General features: G+C 35.8%; 1 protein-coding gene across 7 annotated transcripts in view; it reads left to right on the top strand.

The window, feature by feature from the left end:
• NF1 (neurofibromin 1) overlaps positions 1-19,087 on the top strand; it is a 252,360-nt gene that overhangs the window by 64,015 nt on the left and 169,258 nt on the right. For all 7 annotated transcript variants that reach the window (XM_059379759.1, XM_059379760.1, XM_059379758.1 and 4 more), the window contains exons 5-8: positions 3,704-3,810; positions 8,488-8,555; positions 8,808-8,883; positions 9,783-9,940. In XM_059379759.1, the coding sequence (XP_059235742.1) occupies positions 3,704-3,810; positions 8,488-8,555; positions 8,808-8,883; positions 9,783-9,940 (409 nt within the window). The remainder of the gene's footprint in view (positions 1-3,703; positions 3,811-8,487; positions 8,556-8,807; positions 8,884-9,782; positions 9,941-19,087) is intronic.

The following is a 19,087-nucleotide window of genomic DNA, read 5'->3' as shown; positions in this document are numbered from 1 at the left end:
TGTGGGAATGTCCTAGTGATGGTTTTTGCTTTTGCTAAGTGCCCAGCTCTGGACTTTTTTTTTTTTCCCTTTTTGTTTCCTTTTTTTTTTTTTTAATTAATTTCTCATTCCCAGATTGTATGGGTAGTATAAATGTGGACCTCAGACCCTTACGGTAACAGCTCTGGGTGACTTTTTTCCCTACCCAAAACAGCCAGAGCAGACAGACATCTTAATGTTGGTAGATTTTTTTTTTTTTTTTTTAATCTCCTTCCACTCTCCCTTCATTCCATCTCTCTCTCTGCAACTCTCATTTAAGGAATTGCATAGTTCTTGCTGGTCTTGCAGGCTTAGTTCTTTCTAGTTTTGCAGGGCCCCAGTTCTACTCTCTGCATTACAGGGTAGAAAGCTCTGTATCCGGTCCCATGTAGATGATAGCCACAAACCCCTAGGTTAAGGAGAGATAAAAACCTGGCTCCTGTGCTTCCTTTGTTGCATGGTCAGACCATGTCTTCAAAACCTTTTCTGGTTTTTAGGTTCCTCTTCATTTCTGCACCTGGGTGGATGGGGGGGGGGTTTGTCTTAGTTTCTTTCTTTTCCCTTTTTTTCCCCCTTTTTTTTAAGAGAGAGAGAGAGAGTGAGAAAGGTGGGGCGGGGCAGATGGAGAGAAAGAATCTCAAGCAGATTCCCCATGTAGGGCTCAAGCTCACAACCCTGAGATCATGACCGAAGGTGAAATCAAGGAAGTGTTGGATGCTTAACCAACCGAGCCACTCGGGCACTTTTATTTATTTTATTTCTATATGTTTTTAAATATCTTTTTGTTTTCAGTTTACCTGGTCTTTCTAGATGTTTTGGTAAGTTTTCTACTTCATTTACTCCCAACTGTGCTTTGATTTCTGTCCTTCAGAAATGATGTTTAAGCCTCACAAAATACCCCTTCCCTATGGAAATACCGGGCTGTAAAAAGAATTAAACTTTTCTTCCATTTTTCACAAATAACTGGAAGAGTCAGCTTTTCAGAAGTTGGTGTTGCTGATTTATTAAGTTGTGTTTCCTAAGGAATCGTATTCCATATTTTCTAGGCTCTTTGCAGCAGCTGTGGAATTTTTAGCATATAAGTCAGTATTGAGGACCTTGTCATTCCCAGTATGAACTGCTAAGCTTTTCTCACCCTGATGATAAGAAGAGCTTTAGTGTAAGTGCTTAGAATAATTTTAATGTTAGCTACACATCTGCAAGCTAAAGTTAGTGAAAAAGGAATTTGAGAAGGAAGAAATCGGATTGATATCACTTCTAGCAACTGAATGTTTAGTATGATGATTAATGTCAGTTTTAGACTGCATTAAAATGGCTACAATTTGAGTTAATATTATGAGTAAGATTTTGTAGTATTTGTATTTTTTCACCGTATCTGTCTCTCTCTGCATTTATGAACATTAGTAATTCCATTCATCTTACATTTTTGATATCTTAATTAAAATAATGAATATGTCTCATTAGGAAGCAGAGTTCAGTAGATTAACAGTGTCAGCTTTTGAAAAACTGACTCCTCACAGCAAAGGAAACGACAAAACCAAAAGACAACAGACAGAATCTGGGAGAAGATATTTGTAAATGACGTATTAGATAAAGGGCTAGTATCCAAAATCTATAAAAAACTTACCAAACCGAACACCTAAAGAACAAATAATCCATTCAAGAAATGGGCAGAAGACATGAACAGACATTTCTCCAAAGAAGACATACAGATGGCCAACAGACACATAAAAATGTGCTCAACATCACTTGGCATCAGGGAAATACAAATCAAAACCTCAATGAGATTCCATCTCATACCAGTCAGAATGGCTAAAATTAACCAGTCAGGAAATGACAGATGTTAGTGAGGATGCAGATCCCACTATTGGTGGGAATGCAAGCTGGTGCAGTCACTCTGGAAAACTGCATGGAAGTTCCTCAAAAAGTTGAAAATAGAGCTACCCTACCACACAGCAATTGCACTACTGGGTATTTACCCCACAGATAAAACGTAATGATCTGAAGGGGCACTTGCACCCCACTGTTTATAGCAGCAGTGTCCACAGTAAGCAGACTGTGAAAAGAGCCCAGATGTCCATCAACAGATCAATGGATAAAGAAGATGTGGTGTATATATACAATGGAATACTATGTAGCCATAAAAAAAAAAAGAAATCTTGTCATTTGCAGGAATGTGACTGCAACTAGGGGGTGTTATGCTAAGCAAAATAAGTCAATCAGAGAAAGATGGTTATCATATGATCTCCCTGATATGTGAAATTTAAGAAACAAAAGAGAGGATCATGGGGGAAGAGAGGAAAAAATAAAACAAAATGAAACCAGAGAGAGAGACAAACCATAAGAAACTTTTTTTTTTAAAGATTTTATTTATTTATTTGTCAGAGAGAGAGTGTGTGTGCACAAACTGGGGGAGCAGCAGGCAGAGGGAGAAACAGGCTCCATGCTGACAAGGAGCCCAATGTAAGGACTCAGTCCCAGGACCCTGGGATGATGACCTGAGCCGAAGGCAGACGCTTAACAGACTGAACCACCCAGGCACCCCCCCATTAGAGACTTTTAACTAGAGGAAACAAACAGGGTTGCTGGAATCAAGGGAGGTTGGGGGATGGTGTAGCTGGGTGATGGACATTAAGAAAGGCATGTGGTATAATGAGCACTGGGTATTATATAAGACTGATGAATCACTGACTTCTACCTCTGAAACCAATAATACGTTATATGTTAATTAATTGAATTGACTATAAACAAAGCAAATAAAAGAAAAGCTACTTCTGTTAGTAAAAATTTTTATTCAGACTTAAGTGAATTTTTTAATAAGTTTAAAGAAATCTATTTTGTTAAGTGTTAAATTTTTCTACATCTGTGGTAGCTTCATATTTAATATAAGGGAAATTTGGGATTTGGAAAGATTCTTTACCAGAGTAAGTTTTGTGAGGGAGGGACATTAATCAAATAATCACATAAATACATGTACAGATTGTGAAACTATAAGGAATAAATGCTCATTTAAAAAAAATTTTTTTTTAAGATTTTATTTTTTATTTATTGGACAGAGAGAGATCACAAGTAGGCAGAGAGGTAGGCAGAGAGAGAGAGAGGAGGAAGCAGGCTCCCCGCTGAGCAGAGAGCCCGATGAGGGGCTCGATCCCAGGATCCTGAGATCATGACCCGAGCTGAAGGCAGCGGCTTAACCCACTGAGCCACCCAGGCGCCCCAATGCTCATTTTTTAATACAAAATAAATGTATCCTGTAAATGTAGATAAAATACTGTTTGTTTTTGAAGTCTAGTTGATGTAATCAGAAATTAATAAGTTTATTTTCAGACAGAAAAATTTCAAAAATACACATAGCACAGAGAATAGTATTTCAAATACTCATGTATCTCTGTTTCCATAGTTCTCTGCATGCTATGATTTTTTTGTTAGATAAAGATTATATAAATTTGATGTGTACAACATGATTTATGTATACACAGCGAAGTCTCCTGGATTGTTTTGGTTTCAGTTTTATCATATCCCCTGAATTAGTTATGTACCTTTAAATTTTATAAGAAATATTTACTGTCTTATTTTTTATGTATATTTTTTCTTATAAACTCATCATTTGGGTGAGAAGAATCTGTTCAGTTCAGAATTTGGAACTTTCCTTGATAGTGAATTATTTTTGGCTTTTACTTTTCAGATTACAGGAATTGACTGTTTGTTCAGAAGACAACGTTGATGTGCATGATATAGAGTTGTTACAGTATATCAATGTGGATTGTGCAAAATTAAAACGACTCCTAAAGGGTAAGTTTAAATGTAAGATATATTTGAAACTAATCAAGGTGAGTGAAAAACTGGTGTTTGAATGTATGAATTGTCCTAATTGTGTTGAAGTAGAACATCAAAGTGGATTTTATAATGCAAATGTCCTTGTGAAACGGATAATGATGTTTAATGATTCAATAACTTTTGAGCCTTGAAAACAAAAAAATGAGTGTCTTAAATCTTGGCAATGGAAAGTTTTGTTCAACTACAAGTTTTGCTTTAACAAAGAATATACAGGTGCTGTTACTTAATTTTTCTAGAATTTCATTTCTTAAGGATAGGTATAGGTTATAGAAGCTATCTGTTTAACTGTTATAGTGCTAAAAGCAGATAGCTTAGCAGGATATCAAAGTTCCATTGCATAATGGAACCAGAAGTTTGTCATTTTATGCCAAGAGGAGGAATTGAGATGGGCATCTCATTTCTGATATTTGTATTTTCAGATCTGTTAGCATTCTGACTAACTTTGCAGAATTACATAGTCTATTACCTTTTCAGTGCTTTTTGCTTCCTTGTAGAACATTTCAGTTGTAATCCCATCTGGTGACATTACAGTGCTTAATATGTGATTTTATTTATTTAAAAAAAAAGTTTTTAAAGATTTTTTCAGATATCGAGAAAGTGGGGGAGGGGCAAAGCTAGAGGGAGAGAGAAACCCATGTAGTCTCTGCAGTTAGCATGGAGACTGACATGGGCTTGCTCCCATGATCTGAGATCATGGCCCCAGCCAAAACTAAGAATGGTATACCTAACCGACTGTGCCACCCAGGCGCCCCTTAATATATGATTTCAAAGCTTTGGAAAATGCTTCACATGATTATGTTGATTAAACAGTCACAAGGGATTGAGAGAATTTTTGTGGTAAGCATGAAAGTGTTAATATAAATCAAATGTCAGCAGACATTTTTAATAAACTGAGTATAAATAACTAAATTCATTTCACTAAAATTGTTTCTTATAGTATGTGATTCACACTTTTTAATTTTACTTTGTATATTGATTAAGGAATTATGAAAAATGTATTTAGTGTCTGACCTAGAAGATTTAGTTATATTAACTTTGAAAACCTCAACAGTTCTACAATGTAATTGTCAAAATACCTTGTTTATTGTTTTGTTAATATTTGCTTTAAACTCTGTAACTCTTTCACCAGAGATGTAAAAAGGCTGTATCTAGGGGTGCCTGGGTGGCTCTGTCAATTAAGCATCTGCCTTCAGCTGGGGTCATGATATCAGGTCCTGGGATTGAGTCCGCATGTTGGGCTCCCTGCTCAGTGGGGAGTCTGCTTTTCCTTCTCCCCCACCCCCCACCCCACTCATGGGGTGCTCTCTCTCTCCTCTCCCTCTCTCTGAAGTAAATAAATAAAATCTTGGAAAAAAAAAAGGCTGTATCTATGTAGAGTAGTACTATAAGTCTGTGTTCTATCCCTGTTACTGATTTTAGGTCATTACCATTATAAGACCAAACAACAATTAAATCATTTTCAGTAACTTTAATAAAGAAATAAAGTGGATTATTTTAGCTGTTATGTTAAGTGGACCTCAATTGTTTTAAACTGTAATAAACCACAACGCAGTTCACAGTTGAAATTTTAAGATTTTAGGATATATCATTAAGTTAAATTAAAGTTAAGGATGATAAAATTTAGAATTTTTCTCTGTGTATAAAATTTAAGAAGTAGGTTACAAAGGTAAATTTAATGAACGTAGGAAGGCAAAAAGGCTCAAGAACGCTTGAAAGTGTAATGCCATTATTTGGAAATCAAAGGTGAGCAAGAGCAAAGGAAGTTGGAAAATATATTTTAAAACTGACTTAGAGAGCAAATTATTCATTTCCAAGTCCAGCAAAAATGACATTTAAATTGTTTAGTCAGTTTTATTACTCAAAGACTCATCTCTATATTAGAAAGGTAAGTATCTAGAGCCCTCCATTAAAAGTCTATAGGAGGCAACAAAAATAAAAATAAGCAAGTGTGGGACGCCTGGGTGGCTCAGTTGGTTAGGCAGCTGCCTTCGGCTCAGGTCATGATCTCGGCGTCCTGGGATCGAGTCCCACATCGGGCTCCTTGCTCGGCGGGGAGCCTGCTTCTCCCTCTGCCTCTGCCTGCCATTCTGTCTGCCTGTGCTCGTTCTCTCCCCCTCTCTCTCTCTGATAAATAAATAAAATCTTTAAAAAAAAAAATAAGCAAGTGAGACTATACCAGATTAAAAGCTGCAGAGGAATTTTCAACAAAATGAGAAGGAATCTTACTGAATGGGAGAAAATATTTGCAAATCATATATCTGATTAGCGGTTAATATACAAAATATGTGAAGAACTCATTCAGCTCAATAGCAAAAAAACCTCACATTGTGATTTTAAAAATGGCAGAGGACCTAAATAGATATTTTTTCCAAAGAAGACATACAGGTGGCCAGCAGGCACATAAAAGATGTTCAGTATTACTTATCATCAGAAAAGTACAAATCAGAACCACAATGAGGTATCTCCTCACATTTCTTAGAAGGGCTATTACCAAAACAACAAGAAATAATAAGTGTTGGTGAAAATATGCACTGTTGGAGGGAATGTCAATTGGCACAGATGCCAAGCAAAATAATATGGAGGTTCCTCAAAAAATTAAAGGTAGAACTACTATATGATCCAGCAGTTCCACTTCTTGGTGCTTATCCAAAGAAAATGAAAACATTAACTTGAGAAGATCTGTATACCTGATGTTCATTGCAGCATTATTTTATAATAGCCAAGGTATGGAAACAACTTCAGTATCCATTGACAGGTGAATGGTTAAAGAAGATGTGAAATATATATATTTAAAATATATATGTATGTTTATACATGTTTAAGAAATATTTTGTATCTTATTTATAAAATAGACAAAAGGGAATGTATGCATTCTGTATTAAAATGGACTGTTACTCAGCCATAAAAAGGAAGGAAATCTTACCATTTGTGACAACATGATGGACCTTTAGGGAATTATGCTAAGTGAAATATGTCAGAGAAAGACAAATACTGTATGTCTCACTTACATATGGAATCTTGTTTTTAAAAAAGAAAACAACCAGGCTCATAGATACGGAGAACAAAGTGGCGTTTGCCAGATGTGGGACTAGGGATGGGAGAGTAAGCGAAATGAGTCAAGGGAATCAAAAGGTACAGACTTCCAGTTGTAAAAAGTCATGGGGATGTAATGTATAGCATGGCAGCTGTAGTTAGTAGTACTGGATTGCATGTTTAAAAGTTGCTAAGAGAGTAGATCTTAAAAGTTCTCATCACAAGAAAATTTGTAACTACATATGGTGACTGACTGATATTAACTAAACTTACTGTGACTATTTCACAGTTTATTCAAATACGGAATCATTATGTTGAATACCTGAAACTAATATAATGTATGTCAGTTATACATCAGTTAAAACAAGCAAAGTTTGTGGGCTGAGTTTTCTGCCAAGGGGCTGTTACCAGTAAAATAGTTTATAGAAGGATCATTTTTTCCAGGTATAAATCTTTTCGTAGATGGGGACAGCACATTGACGGAAGAGGAAATGAAAATATCTAATATATTCTTATGGAAACATGTTTAGTCTAGTTTTTAAAGTGCAGTCCACTATTTTGAACAATCAAATTAGCAAAGTAAAAACAAACGCATGTTTAATGATGATAAGAATGTTGATAAGGCTACCTTCATATGCTGCTTGGTGTGAGTAGCATTTGGCCCAACCCTTCTGAAAATTGGCTTGGCAATATTTATCAAGAGCCTTAAAAAATACTCCTCTCTTTGACCAGATAATTCTACTTCTAGATCTTATCTTAAAGAAATGAACAGTAATATGGAAAATATTTGGATATAAAAGTGTTTATTAATGTCATTTATAATAATATATTAGAAATCTCTTAAATGTATAATTGCAAAGTGTTTAAATAACCAGTGACTTAGTACATTGACTTAAATATTCTGAAAGACACCAGAGCATACTTGAACAGACTGTGGCTTTGAAACACAGGTCAGTAGTTTGTTAGATCTCTAATCTCAGAAACACAGTTTGCTCATTTGTAATACTTGAAAATACTAAGATTTTGAAAGAAATACATGAGATTGAAAATAGCTGACTTGTTTTAACTGTGAAGTTATAGTTACTGTCCTATTTAGAGTCATCCTATATGGATGAGGAATTTTTAATGGTATGGAAAAAATTTGGGTTACTATGTAAAATGAAGAGAACAGGTTTGATTTAGCCTTTATGATCGCAGTTGTGGTAAATATATTTGTCTTAAACTTGCATATGAAAAGGAATGGAATGAAGTTCATTAAGGAATGGTAGAATCATGGATGATGTTTTAAATTTCCCTTAGTTGTGTACTTTTAAAAAAATTTTCTATAGTGACCATGTGTTTTATATTTTAAAAATCAGTTATTATAAAAAAAAAAAAAGAAAAAAGCAAGAACTTTTGAAATTCAAGGCATGTTTGCTTTTCACTGAATTTATCTTTAGTGGACATAGTGAGTTTTTACCTTCATGTTGCTTACAAATAATACTGGAACAAAAGTTTGTATGTAAAAGCAAAGTTTTATTTGTTTGTTTGTTTTTACAAGTAACTCTGAATTTGTGTTAACTAATTTTAGAGTTAATTAAAAAAAATTTTTTTTTCTAGAAACTGCATTTAAATTTAAAGCCCTAAAGAAGGTTGCACAGTTAGCAGTTATAAATAGCCTGGAAAAAGTAAGTTATAACTTCTTAGCTATTAAAATTTTGTTACATTTTGCTTATAAATGTTGCTGTCTTTACTATTTTGAATTAAAAGTCATGACTTGAGTGATAATGTCACATTAACATTTAGGAGGAATGCATTGCAGTATTCTTATGAAGGAAATTAGAAGTTTGTAATATAATTGGGGTTGTATGACATTTTATTTACTATATTACAAAAATACCCCTGCTTTCATGTAAAAACATATGTTTTGTTATTTATAGGCCTTTTGGAACTGGGTAGAAAATTATCCAGATGAATTTACAAAGCTATACCAGATTCCACAGACTGATATGGCTGGTAAGAATACGTTTATTCTTCTTTTAAACTCTTCCTTATGAGGTAAAATCTATCACTTTCCAGATTATTTATGTTATTATGGTGCTTTTACATCTTGTCAGCTGGTATCAAATAGGAAATATTTTTTCTCTTATATTTCAAAATTTCCCTCAATCCTGTCCTTTGAGCAAATAGTGAAAGAAGTTTGGAATGAAGCTCTAATCTTTATAATCAGAGTTATAATTAGAGTTGTGGATTGGATATTTGATGGCTCTTCTTTGTAGAGAAGTAGTCTTTTGTGCTGTGAGGCTTCATTTTGTATTCAGGGAGATGTATATCAAGTAGTAGTAGCCTTACCTAGAATTCTTGAGACATAGCTGTGATGCAGAGAATACAGACTTCTGGAGAGTATGATTCCCTTTGGCAAGCTGTCCAGTTTGCTTCTTGTGAACGTGACACTTTGCGTTAAGGCCTGCACATTGAGACTCAGGACAAGTTTGTCTTTTCTGAAAAGTGACCTTTTCTAGGATGGATCAAGATAGCTCTTCTATTTTTTAAATTTATTTTTGAAAGATTATTTGAGAGAGAATGAGAGCGAGAGAGAGAGAGTGCAGGGGAAGGGGCATAGGGAGAGAATATCCAAGCAGAATCCAGCTGAACAAGAGCCTGATGTGGGCCTCTATTGCACGACCCATGAGATCATGTCCTGAGCCACCTAGGCACCCCAAAATAGCTCTTTTAATACACAGACAATATAATATTGCTTGTCTGCTAACCTGAAATTTCATTGTTTAAATGAACTTTCAAGTTTATCTTTTAAAAATGTGACCTTTGGGATTTTGGATAGTGCAGGCTTTTAGTTTAATGCCAGAGATATTTTTCTCACTTAGGAATATCATTTAATTGTATTTTTCACACAGAGTGTGCAGAAAAACTGTTCGACTTGGTGGATGGTTTTGCTGAAAGCACCAAACGTAAAGCAGCAGTTTGGCCACTACAAATCATTCTCCTTATCTTGTGTCCAGAAATAATCCAGGATATATCCAAGGATGTGGTTGATGAAAACAACATGAATAAGGTGAGGGGGCCAGAATTATTTCCATTATGTCCAGAGGTCATCTGGTTCATTTTAAATCAAAGTGTGTATTACTTTAGGCTTAGTGTTCTGTAAACACAGTATTTCAGGAGACCATTTCTAATTATGATCACTTTAGGTCTTTTTGTTTGCTGGCCTTGGCAGAGACATACTCATACAAAAATTCTTCTGAAGGGAAAATAAGTGATACTCTCATTAATTAAAAATTTAAAAACAGTTCTTTAGTTTCATTCTTTTACCAGAGAAGATTAAGTGATACTCCTGTCAGTGTTCAACATAGTTTCTCCAACAATCGCAGCAAGGGTTGTCCTGTTAGAATCCATCACTTGTGTTATTTGCATGTACTTAGGGGTGTATCTGCTTGGTGCTAATGAAATTGACTAGTAACTCATTTTAGGTATTTTAGAACAGTTTTCATAGCGTCTTATTAGGAAGGTAGGATACCACATATGCTGCATAGAGAAATTGGTACTATGACAACTGCTAATTCTAAGGGACTCTTAATTTTTTTTATTAAAAATAGAGCAGGGTAAGGTGTTAATCTTACTGTTTTATTTGAATTTCTGTATGAAGGTTGTTTTGGCAATACTTTATTATTTATCTATCTGTCTATGTATACATGCCACTTTTGGGAGAAATACTCGTAGTGGAGTGAACATGAAATGGGCTCCTCCATGACTTGCCTATGGATGGAGATGTTCAGAATCAGTGGAATGATTCAGTACTTTGTAGAAATACTGGATAAGGAATTTATGCAATAGATGACTAAGTAAGTAACCTTAGGTAATCTTTTCGAGTCTGTGATGCTGTGGTACTCCACTCAGGTCTGTAGCTGCTCTTTTCCATTAAAAGGACACTGTTGTTTATGTTAGATTGCTTTAGAGCCTGTCAAAAGAGTAATTTTGTGGAGGGTTTCTGTTTATTGGGAAAATAAGCATAGGCAAAAAGCTATTATAAATAAAGTACTACTCTTACATGAACTTATATTTGAATAATCACAGCTAAATCTTTCCAAATGTTTGATTATTTGTACATCTCCTATGGATTTCTCATTGTCCATTGAAAATTTTTTTTTTTTAAGATTTTATTAATTTAAGAGAGAGCACAAGCACAAGTAGGGAAAGGGGCAAAGGGAGAGGGAGAAGGAGACTACTCATCATTGAGCAGGGAGCTGATGCAGGGCTCCATCCTAGGTCTTGGGATCATGACCTGAGCCAAAGCCATAGACTAACCTACTGAGCCACCCCTTGAATTGTTTGTTCTTTTTTTTTTTTTTTTTTTTTTTTAAAGATTTTATTTATTTATTTGACAGAGATCACAAGTAGGCAGAGAGGCAGGCAGAGAGAGAGAGAGAGGAGGAAGTAGGCTCCCTGCTGAGCAGAGAGCCCGATGCGGGACTCGATCCCAGGACCCTGAGATCATGACCTGAGCTGAAGGCAGCGGCTTAACCCACTGAGCCACCCAGGCGCCCTCGAATTGTTTGTTCTTTGTTGATCTGTAGGGTGTGTGTTGTGTGTACACTTTTTACTTAGTTTCTCTTTTTAAACTTTGTTTATGGGTTTTTATTTTTCTGTTTTGGTTTTTGCTGTTTAGATATTTAAAATTTGTAGTGGTCAACTCTTTTTCTTTTTATCTCCTAGTGTTCTTGGTTATACTGTTCCTAACCAAGATTTTATTTATTCATTTTATTGACCAAAATTCACATACTACCATAAAATTAACTCTTTTAAAGTGTGCAATTCAGGATTTTTTTTAGCATATATAGAAAATTTGCAACCATCACCACTATCTAATTTAAGAACATTTTTGTCATCCCTGAAAGAAACTTCATACCTATTAGCAGTCACTCCTTACTCCTGTCTCACCCTAGGCTCTGGCAACTCCCAGTCTGTTTTCTCTGTCTCTGTGGATTTGCCTATTCTGGATATTTCATATAAATGGAACCACATGTAATCTTTGTATCTGGAACATCCTGCAATTTTTGAAATACACTTTCTTAAATGTATTTTTTAATACTTTTCCAGGTTAACAAATTTAGATTTAAAAATCTTTCTGGATTGGGATGCCTGGATGGCTCAGTTGGTTGAGTGGTTACCTTCGGCTCAGGTCATGATCCCAGCGTCCTGGGATCGAGTCTCACATCGGGCTTCTTGCTCAACAGGGAGCCTGCTTTTCCCTCTGCCTCTGCCTGCCACTCTGTCTGCCTGTGCTCCCTCTCTCTGACCCCCCGCCTCCCCCCAAAAATCTTTCTGGATTAAAAGAAGTATTTGTTTTCTTTTGTATTCTCACTTTTTCCTAGTCACATTACTTGTGAGCCAACCAGTATTAATGGTTGTTTGGTATGTATCCTTCCTTTCGTATTTACTTGCTTATACATTCAAGTGAAAATATACATACATACATAGGGCGGAGATGGTTATATTTTAGAGTGAGGTCATATATATATTTTAAAGTACTCTTTATACACAGTCTGGGGCTTGAACTCATGACCCTGAGACCAAGAGCCATATGCTCCATTGACTGAGCCAGCCAAGCACCCCGAAATGAAGTCATTGTATACACATTACTCTGCATCTTGCTTTATTTACCTAAGAGTATATCTTAGCTTTCCTCAGAATAGTAGATAGAGATCTAACACATTCCTGTAAGTGTTAAGTAATATTCTGTTACACTAATGAGCCTCATTTACTCAACCATTTCACTGTGAATGGATGAATACTTAAATTTTTTACAGTTTTTTGATATTACATTTAATCCTTAAGTAAATGTCTTTGTCCATATGTTTTTGTTAATTGATGCTTTTAATTGTATAGACTAGAATGCCAAAACTAGGATTCTGTGTCAGGGGCATTTGTATTTTTAAAAAGAAAAATTTAAAAAAGATTTTATTTATTCATTTGAGAGAGTTACACACAGAGAGAGAGAGAATGAGCAGGGGAGAGGAGGGAGAGGGAGGAAGCAGGCCCCTCACAGAGCCAGGAGCCCCATATGGGACTTGATCCCAGGATCCCAGGATCCCGGGATCATGACCTGAGCCAAAGGCAGATGTTAACCATCTGAGCTACCCAGGCACCCTTGTATTAAAAAAAATTTTTTTAATGATTTTATTTATTTAGAGAGAGAGGGAAAGAGAGAAGAGTGTGAACACACGTGTGTGAACAGGAGCAGGGGCAGAGACAGAATCCCAAGCAGATTCCCCACTGAGTGCAGAGCCTGGTGCTGAGCTTGATCTCATGACTCTGAGATGATGACCTAAGCCGAAACCAAGAGTTGGATACCCAACTGAATGAGACACCCAAACACCCATGTATTTTTAAAATTTTTAATAGTTAGTCTTAGATTTATATCCCCCAGTATTCATCACATGTCATTAATATGAATCAGAGTGCCTATTTTTCTTCAGCCTCATCAGGACTGCATGCTTTTCAGTCTTTAATGAGATGAAAAAGAGTAACTCATTTTACTGCTTGTGATTAGTGAGGTTCAGGATCATTTCTGTTTTGTGGTCATTTGCATGTTTTCTTTTGCATGTCTGTTCATTTCCTTTAGTTACTTTCCTTTTTTTTCTTTTTTTTGCCAGTCTCTTTATTAACTTTGGGCACTTTTTGTCTATTAGTCTCTTACTTGCTGATGCCATATTTGATTTAGAATGCTTTATAGTTTCCGAATTGTTACGTTTTTGGGTCATTTTTAAAGATTTAATTGTGGTTACAAAATGGTGGTACATATTTGCTTAAAAATGTGTTTTTTTTGTCATTGGAGAAGAATGTGTATCATTTCTTTAGGGTACAGAATTTAATGTAAATGTTTAAAACTGCACTAAGAACTACTCTGTAGCTCTTGAGAATGCTTGTAGGGGCTTGAGAGCCCCTCATGAATATGCTGGTTTAGCAGTCTGAGCTCCCTGAACCCTTAAATAGCCAATAGACTCTGGCAGCGTGGCAGACCTCCTCCTAGGCATTGGTGATCACACTTAGCTCTTTATTATAAAGCAAGCAAAGAAAAACAACAAATAGAACTGTAAGCAGATCGGATCGGGCTCTCATTTACACATTGTACTCTGCGAACTATATAGGAAAGTGTTTCTCTTTTTCACTTTATAGTTTTTGTTATTGTTATTTTATTAGGGAAGGTAGTATAATGATCAACATAATCGATCTTTATTATACTTATGAAACAGTAATGAGCTGCTGATCTGAATAGCTCTACAGGATAGCCCTCCTCTTTGTGATTTCTTAGGACCTTGGACAGCAAAGACTCTGCCATTTTTATTTTATTTTATTTTTTATTTTTAAAGATTTTACTTATTTACTTGTGTGAGAGAGTGTGCACACAAGCAGGGGGAGTGGCAGGCAGAGGGAGAAGCAGACTCCCCGCCAAGCAAGGAGACTGATGGGGACTTGATCCTAGGACCCCGGTATTATGACCTGAGTCTAAGGCAGACACTTAACTGACTGAGCCACCCAGGTGTCCCAAAGACTCTGCCATTTTTAAAACATAGCTTCCATGGAAGTTGATTCTTTCTGCTGGCCAGAAGGGAAAACATGGGAAATCATGCTGAGGATTTTTATGGGCCAGGCCTGGAAATGGCACACTTTCATTCACATTCCACTGGGTAGAACTCGGTCACATGACCACATCTAACTGTAAGAGAACCTGAGAAATACATCTATATCCCCCAGGAACCAAGAAATGAAGGAGTTAGGAGAGAGAGGAGGAATCGGGGATGGCTTAGACTGCTGTCTCCCTAGAATTCCCAGATATTTATGGATGCAAAGCTGTATATCAGGAGTACCTGTCCACTAGAAGAATAGTGTGGGCTATATGTGCTGCAAGAAGAGATGTGGAACCTTAGCTGAACTTGAAGTAAGAATAAAACTTAGAAAGACAGAATTGTTCAAGCCAGGGAGATCAAGAAAATGGATGTTCAGAAAAGTTAGTTAGAGGGCAGAAGATTCATGCAGGTGATGTTAAGAAATGAAGAGGAAGAGGCTGATGTGAGCAATCTGGAAAATATTGTGAGCCAGTTGGAGTTGAAACTTTATTTTTTAGGCAATGAAGAAAAGTCCAAAATTTAGGGTTAAAGGTGAGATATGCAAAGCAGTGTTTTTGGCTGATAAAAGGAAATTCCAAAGTGGGAGCTTGGTCAAAATAAATTTGAGTTTAGCTTTTAAAAATTTATTTACTTATTTATATTGTGGTAAAATTTGTTTTAAGTTTTTTTTTTTAACTTTTTAAAGTGTGCATTTCAGTGGCATCAAGTACATTCACAGTATTTTTCAGCCATCACCATTATCTGTTAGTGAACTTTTAAAAATTCTCTTAAATTCTGTGTCTTAAACATAACTCTTCATTCACCTTGTTACTAGCCCCTGGTAGCTCTGTTCTATTCTTGGTCTCTCTCAGTTGCCTATTCTGGGTACCTCATATCGATGGAATCATACAATATTTATCCTTATATGTCTGACTTGTGACATTTAACATAATGTTTTCAAGATTGATCCATTTTGTTGCACGATACTTACTCAGCCACAATAAGGAATGAAATTCTGAGCATGCAACAAAATGGTTTCTGGCTGAATAAATATTCCATTGTATGTACATGCCATGTTTTGTTTATCTCCTATTATCTCCACACTCTTCTCCTAGAAATTTCTTATGTGCAGTGGTATTTTATTTTGGTTTCAGTCTTTTTTTTTTAAGGTTTTATTTTTTTTTTTCTTTAATTTATATATTTAAGTAATTCCTACACTCAACATGGAGCTTGAACTCAGGACCCTGAGATTAAGAGTTGCATGCTCTTCTGACTGAGCCATCCAGATGCCCTGATTTGCATCTTTCTCATAACCAGCAGTGTCGGTCATCTTTTTTTAAGCTTATTGGCCATTTGTGTTTCTTCTTTGGAGAAGTGTCTATTAAAGTTCTTTGCCCATTTTTTAATTGGGCTATTTTTGTTGTTGTTGAGTTGTGGGAGTTCTTTACATGTCACGGATGGTAATCCCTTACCAGGTACATGATTTGCAAATGTTCTCCCCATTCTGTGGACTGTCATTTTACTTTCTTAATAGTGTCATTTGCTGCACAAAGGCTTTTTTTTCATTTGACGAAGGCCAGTTTATCCTTTTTTTTTTTTTTAAAGATTTTATTTATTTATTTGACAGAGAGATCACAGGTAGGTAGAGAGGCTGGCAGAGAGAGAGAGAGAGAGGGAAGCAGGCTCCCCACCGAGCAGAGAGCCCGATGTGGGACTCGATCCCAGGACCCTGAGATCATGACCTGAGCCAAAGGCAGCAGCTTAACCCACTGAGCCACCCAGGCGCCCCTAGTTTATCCATTTTTTATTGTGTTGTTGCTAGTGCTTTTTTGGTATTATATCCAAAAAAAATTATTGCCAAATCCAATGTTGTAAAGATTTTCTTTTATGTTCTTTTCTAGGGGTTTTATAGTTTTAGCTGTTTAGATCTTTGACCTGTTTTGAATTTATTTTTATATGTAAGGTAAGGGAAGGGTGTGGCTTCATTCTTTTGCATGTGGATATCCAGTTTTGCCAGCACCTTTTGTTCAAAAAACTGTCCTTTCCCCATTGAATGGTGTTAGCACTCTTGTTGAAAATAATTTGACCCTATATGTCAGGATTTCTTTCTAGACTTCATATTCTGTTTCTTTGATACATAGTCTGTTCTGATACAAGTAGCACAGTGTTTTGATTACTGTGGCTTTATAGTAAGTTTTGAAATTAGGAAGTATGAGTTTTCTGACTTTGTTCTTTCTGAAGTTCGTTTTGGCTGTTTCTTGTTACTTGACATACCATATGAATTTCTGGACAGGTTTTTCTGTTTCTAAAAAAAATGCTATTGGGGTTTTGGTAGGGGTTGCATTGAATCTGTAGATTGTTTTAGGTACTGTGGACATGTTAACAATGTTAAGTCTTGTAGTCAATGAACATGGGATGTGTTTCCATTTATTTATGTCTTTAATTGCTTTTAACACAGTTTTCATTGTATATGCTTTCACCACCTTGGTTAATTCCCAAGTATTATATTCTTTTTAATGCTGTTATCAGTGGCATTATTTCCCTACTTTCCTTTTTAGATGGTTCATTGTTAGTGTCTAGAAATGCAACTGGTACTTATATGTTGATTTTTGTATCCTAGAACTTTGCTGAATTTACGAGCTCTAACAGGTGTGTGTGTGTGTGTGTTTAAGGTGTATAAATAAGATTGTATCATCTGAGAACAGAGGCCATTTTACTTCTTCTAATTTGAATGACTTTTAATTTTTTAAATTTTCTTTTTCTTTTCCTAAATGTTCTGCCTAGAGCTCCCCCTAATAATGTTGAAAAGAAGTGGCAAAACTAGGCATCCTTACCTTTTCCCTACTAGGAGAAAAGCTTTCAGTCTTCCACTGTTGTGAGTGTAATGTTAGTCGTGGTTTTTTATATATGGCTGTTATCATGTTGAGGAAATTTTCTTCTATTCCTAGCTTATCCAGTGCTATTAACCATGAGAGGGTGCTGAATTTTGGCAGGTGTTTTTTTCCTGCCTCAGTTGTAAGGATCATGTGAGTTTTTTACCTTCATTCTACTAACGTGGTGTATTAAACTGATTGATTATTGTTGTTGAGCCTTTTTTGCACTGTACAAATAAATCTCATTTGGTCATGGTGTGTTACCTTTTTATATACTGCTGAATTTGGTTTGCTAGTATTTCTTGAGGGCTTTTTGATCAGTATTTTTAGGGATATTGGTCTTTAGTTCCCTTGTCCTGTTTTTGTTTGGCTTTAGCAAGGTAAGGCTGACCTCATGAGAGGCGTTAGGAGGTGTTCCCTCTCCTTTACATTTTCGGAAGTGTTTGAGAAGGATTGGTATTAATAATTCTTTAAATGTGTGAAAGAATTCCCCAGTAAAACCACCTGTCCTGGGCTTTCCTTTGTTGGGAGGTTTTTGATGACTGATTTAATCTCTGTACTACTTCTAAGTCAATTCAGGTTTTCTGTTAATGAGTCAGTTTTAGTAGATTGTATGTTTCTAGGAATTTGCCCGTTTTGTCTGTTACCCAATTGTGGACATATAATTTTTCATAGTATTTTATAATCTTTTTTTAAAATTAATTAATTTATTTTCAGAAAAGCAGTGTTCATTATTTTTTCACCACACCCAGTGCTCCATGCAATCCGTGCCCTCTATAATACCCACCACCTGGTACCCCAACCTCCCACCCCCCCGCCACTTCAAACCCCTCAGATTGTTTTTCAGAGTCCATAGTCTCTCATGATTCACCTCCCCTTCCAATTTACCCCAACTCCCTTCTCTCTAACACCCCTTGTCCTCCATGATATTTGTTATGCTCCACAAATAAGTGAAACCATATGATAATTGACTCTCTCTGCTTGACTTACTTCACTCAGCATAATCTCTTCCAGTCCTGTCCATGTTGCTACAAAAGTTGGGTATTCATCCTTTCTGATGGAGGCATAATAACTCCATAGTGTATAATCTTTTATTTTTAAAAAAATAGTATTGTTCTCACTTTCAGCTCTGATTTTTGGTAATGTGGATCTTCTGGTTTTTTTTTTTTTTTTAAATCTAGCTAAATGTCTCCCAAATTTCTTGACCCATTCAAAGAACCAGCTTTCAATTTTGATTTTTTTCCTATCGTTTTGCTGTCCTCTGTCTTTGATCTAATCTTTATTACTTCCTTCTGCTAGCTTTGGATTTAGTTTGCTCTCCTTTTTCTAGTTCCTTAAGGTATACAGTTAGGTTATTGAATTGAGAGCTTTCTTTTTAACGTGTTTCTAGCTATAAATTTTCCTCTTAGCACTTTCTGGTGCATCCCATTTTTGATGTTGTGTTTTCACTTTGATTTATTTCAAGATATTTTCTAACTTTCTTTGTGATTTCTTATCTTTTACAGTGGTGTTTAATTTTCAAGTACCTGTGAACTTTTCCAGTTTTCCTTCTGTTGATTTATAGTTTTCATTGTCATCAGGAAAAATATTTCTTTTTTTTTTCCTTTTTTTAAAAAAATTTTATTTATTTGCCAGAGAGAACACATGTGCACAACCACAGGGAGCTACAGAGGGACAGGGAGAAGCAGGCTCCCTACTGAGCAGGGAGGCAGATGTGGGGCT

Source organism: Mustela nigripes, chromosome 16 (assembly GCF_022355385.1).
Source record: "Mustela nigripes isolate SB6536 chromosome 16, MUSNIG.SB6536, whole genome shotgun sequence".
NCBI lineage: Eukaryota > Metazoa > Chordata > Mammalia > Carnivora > Mustelidae > Mustela > Mustela nigripes.
Note: the sequence above shows the minus strand (reverse complement) of the source record. Positions and strands in the feature narration are given on the sequence as shown.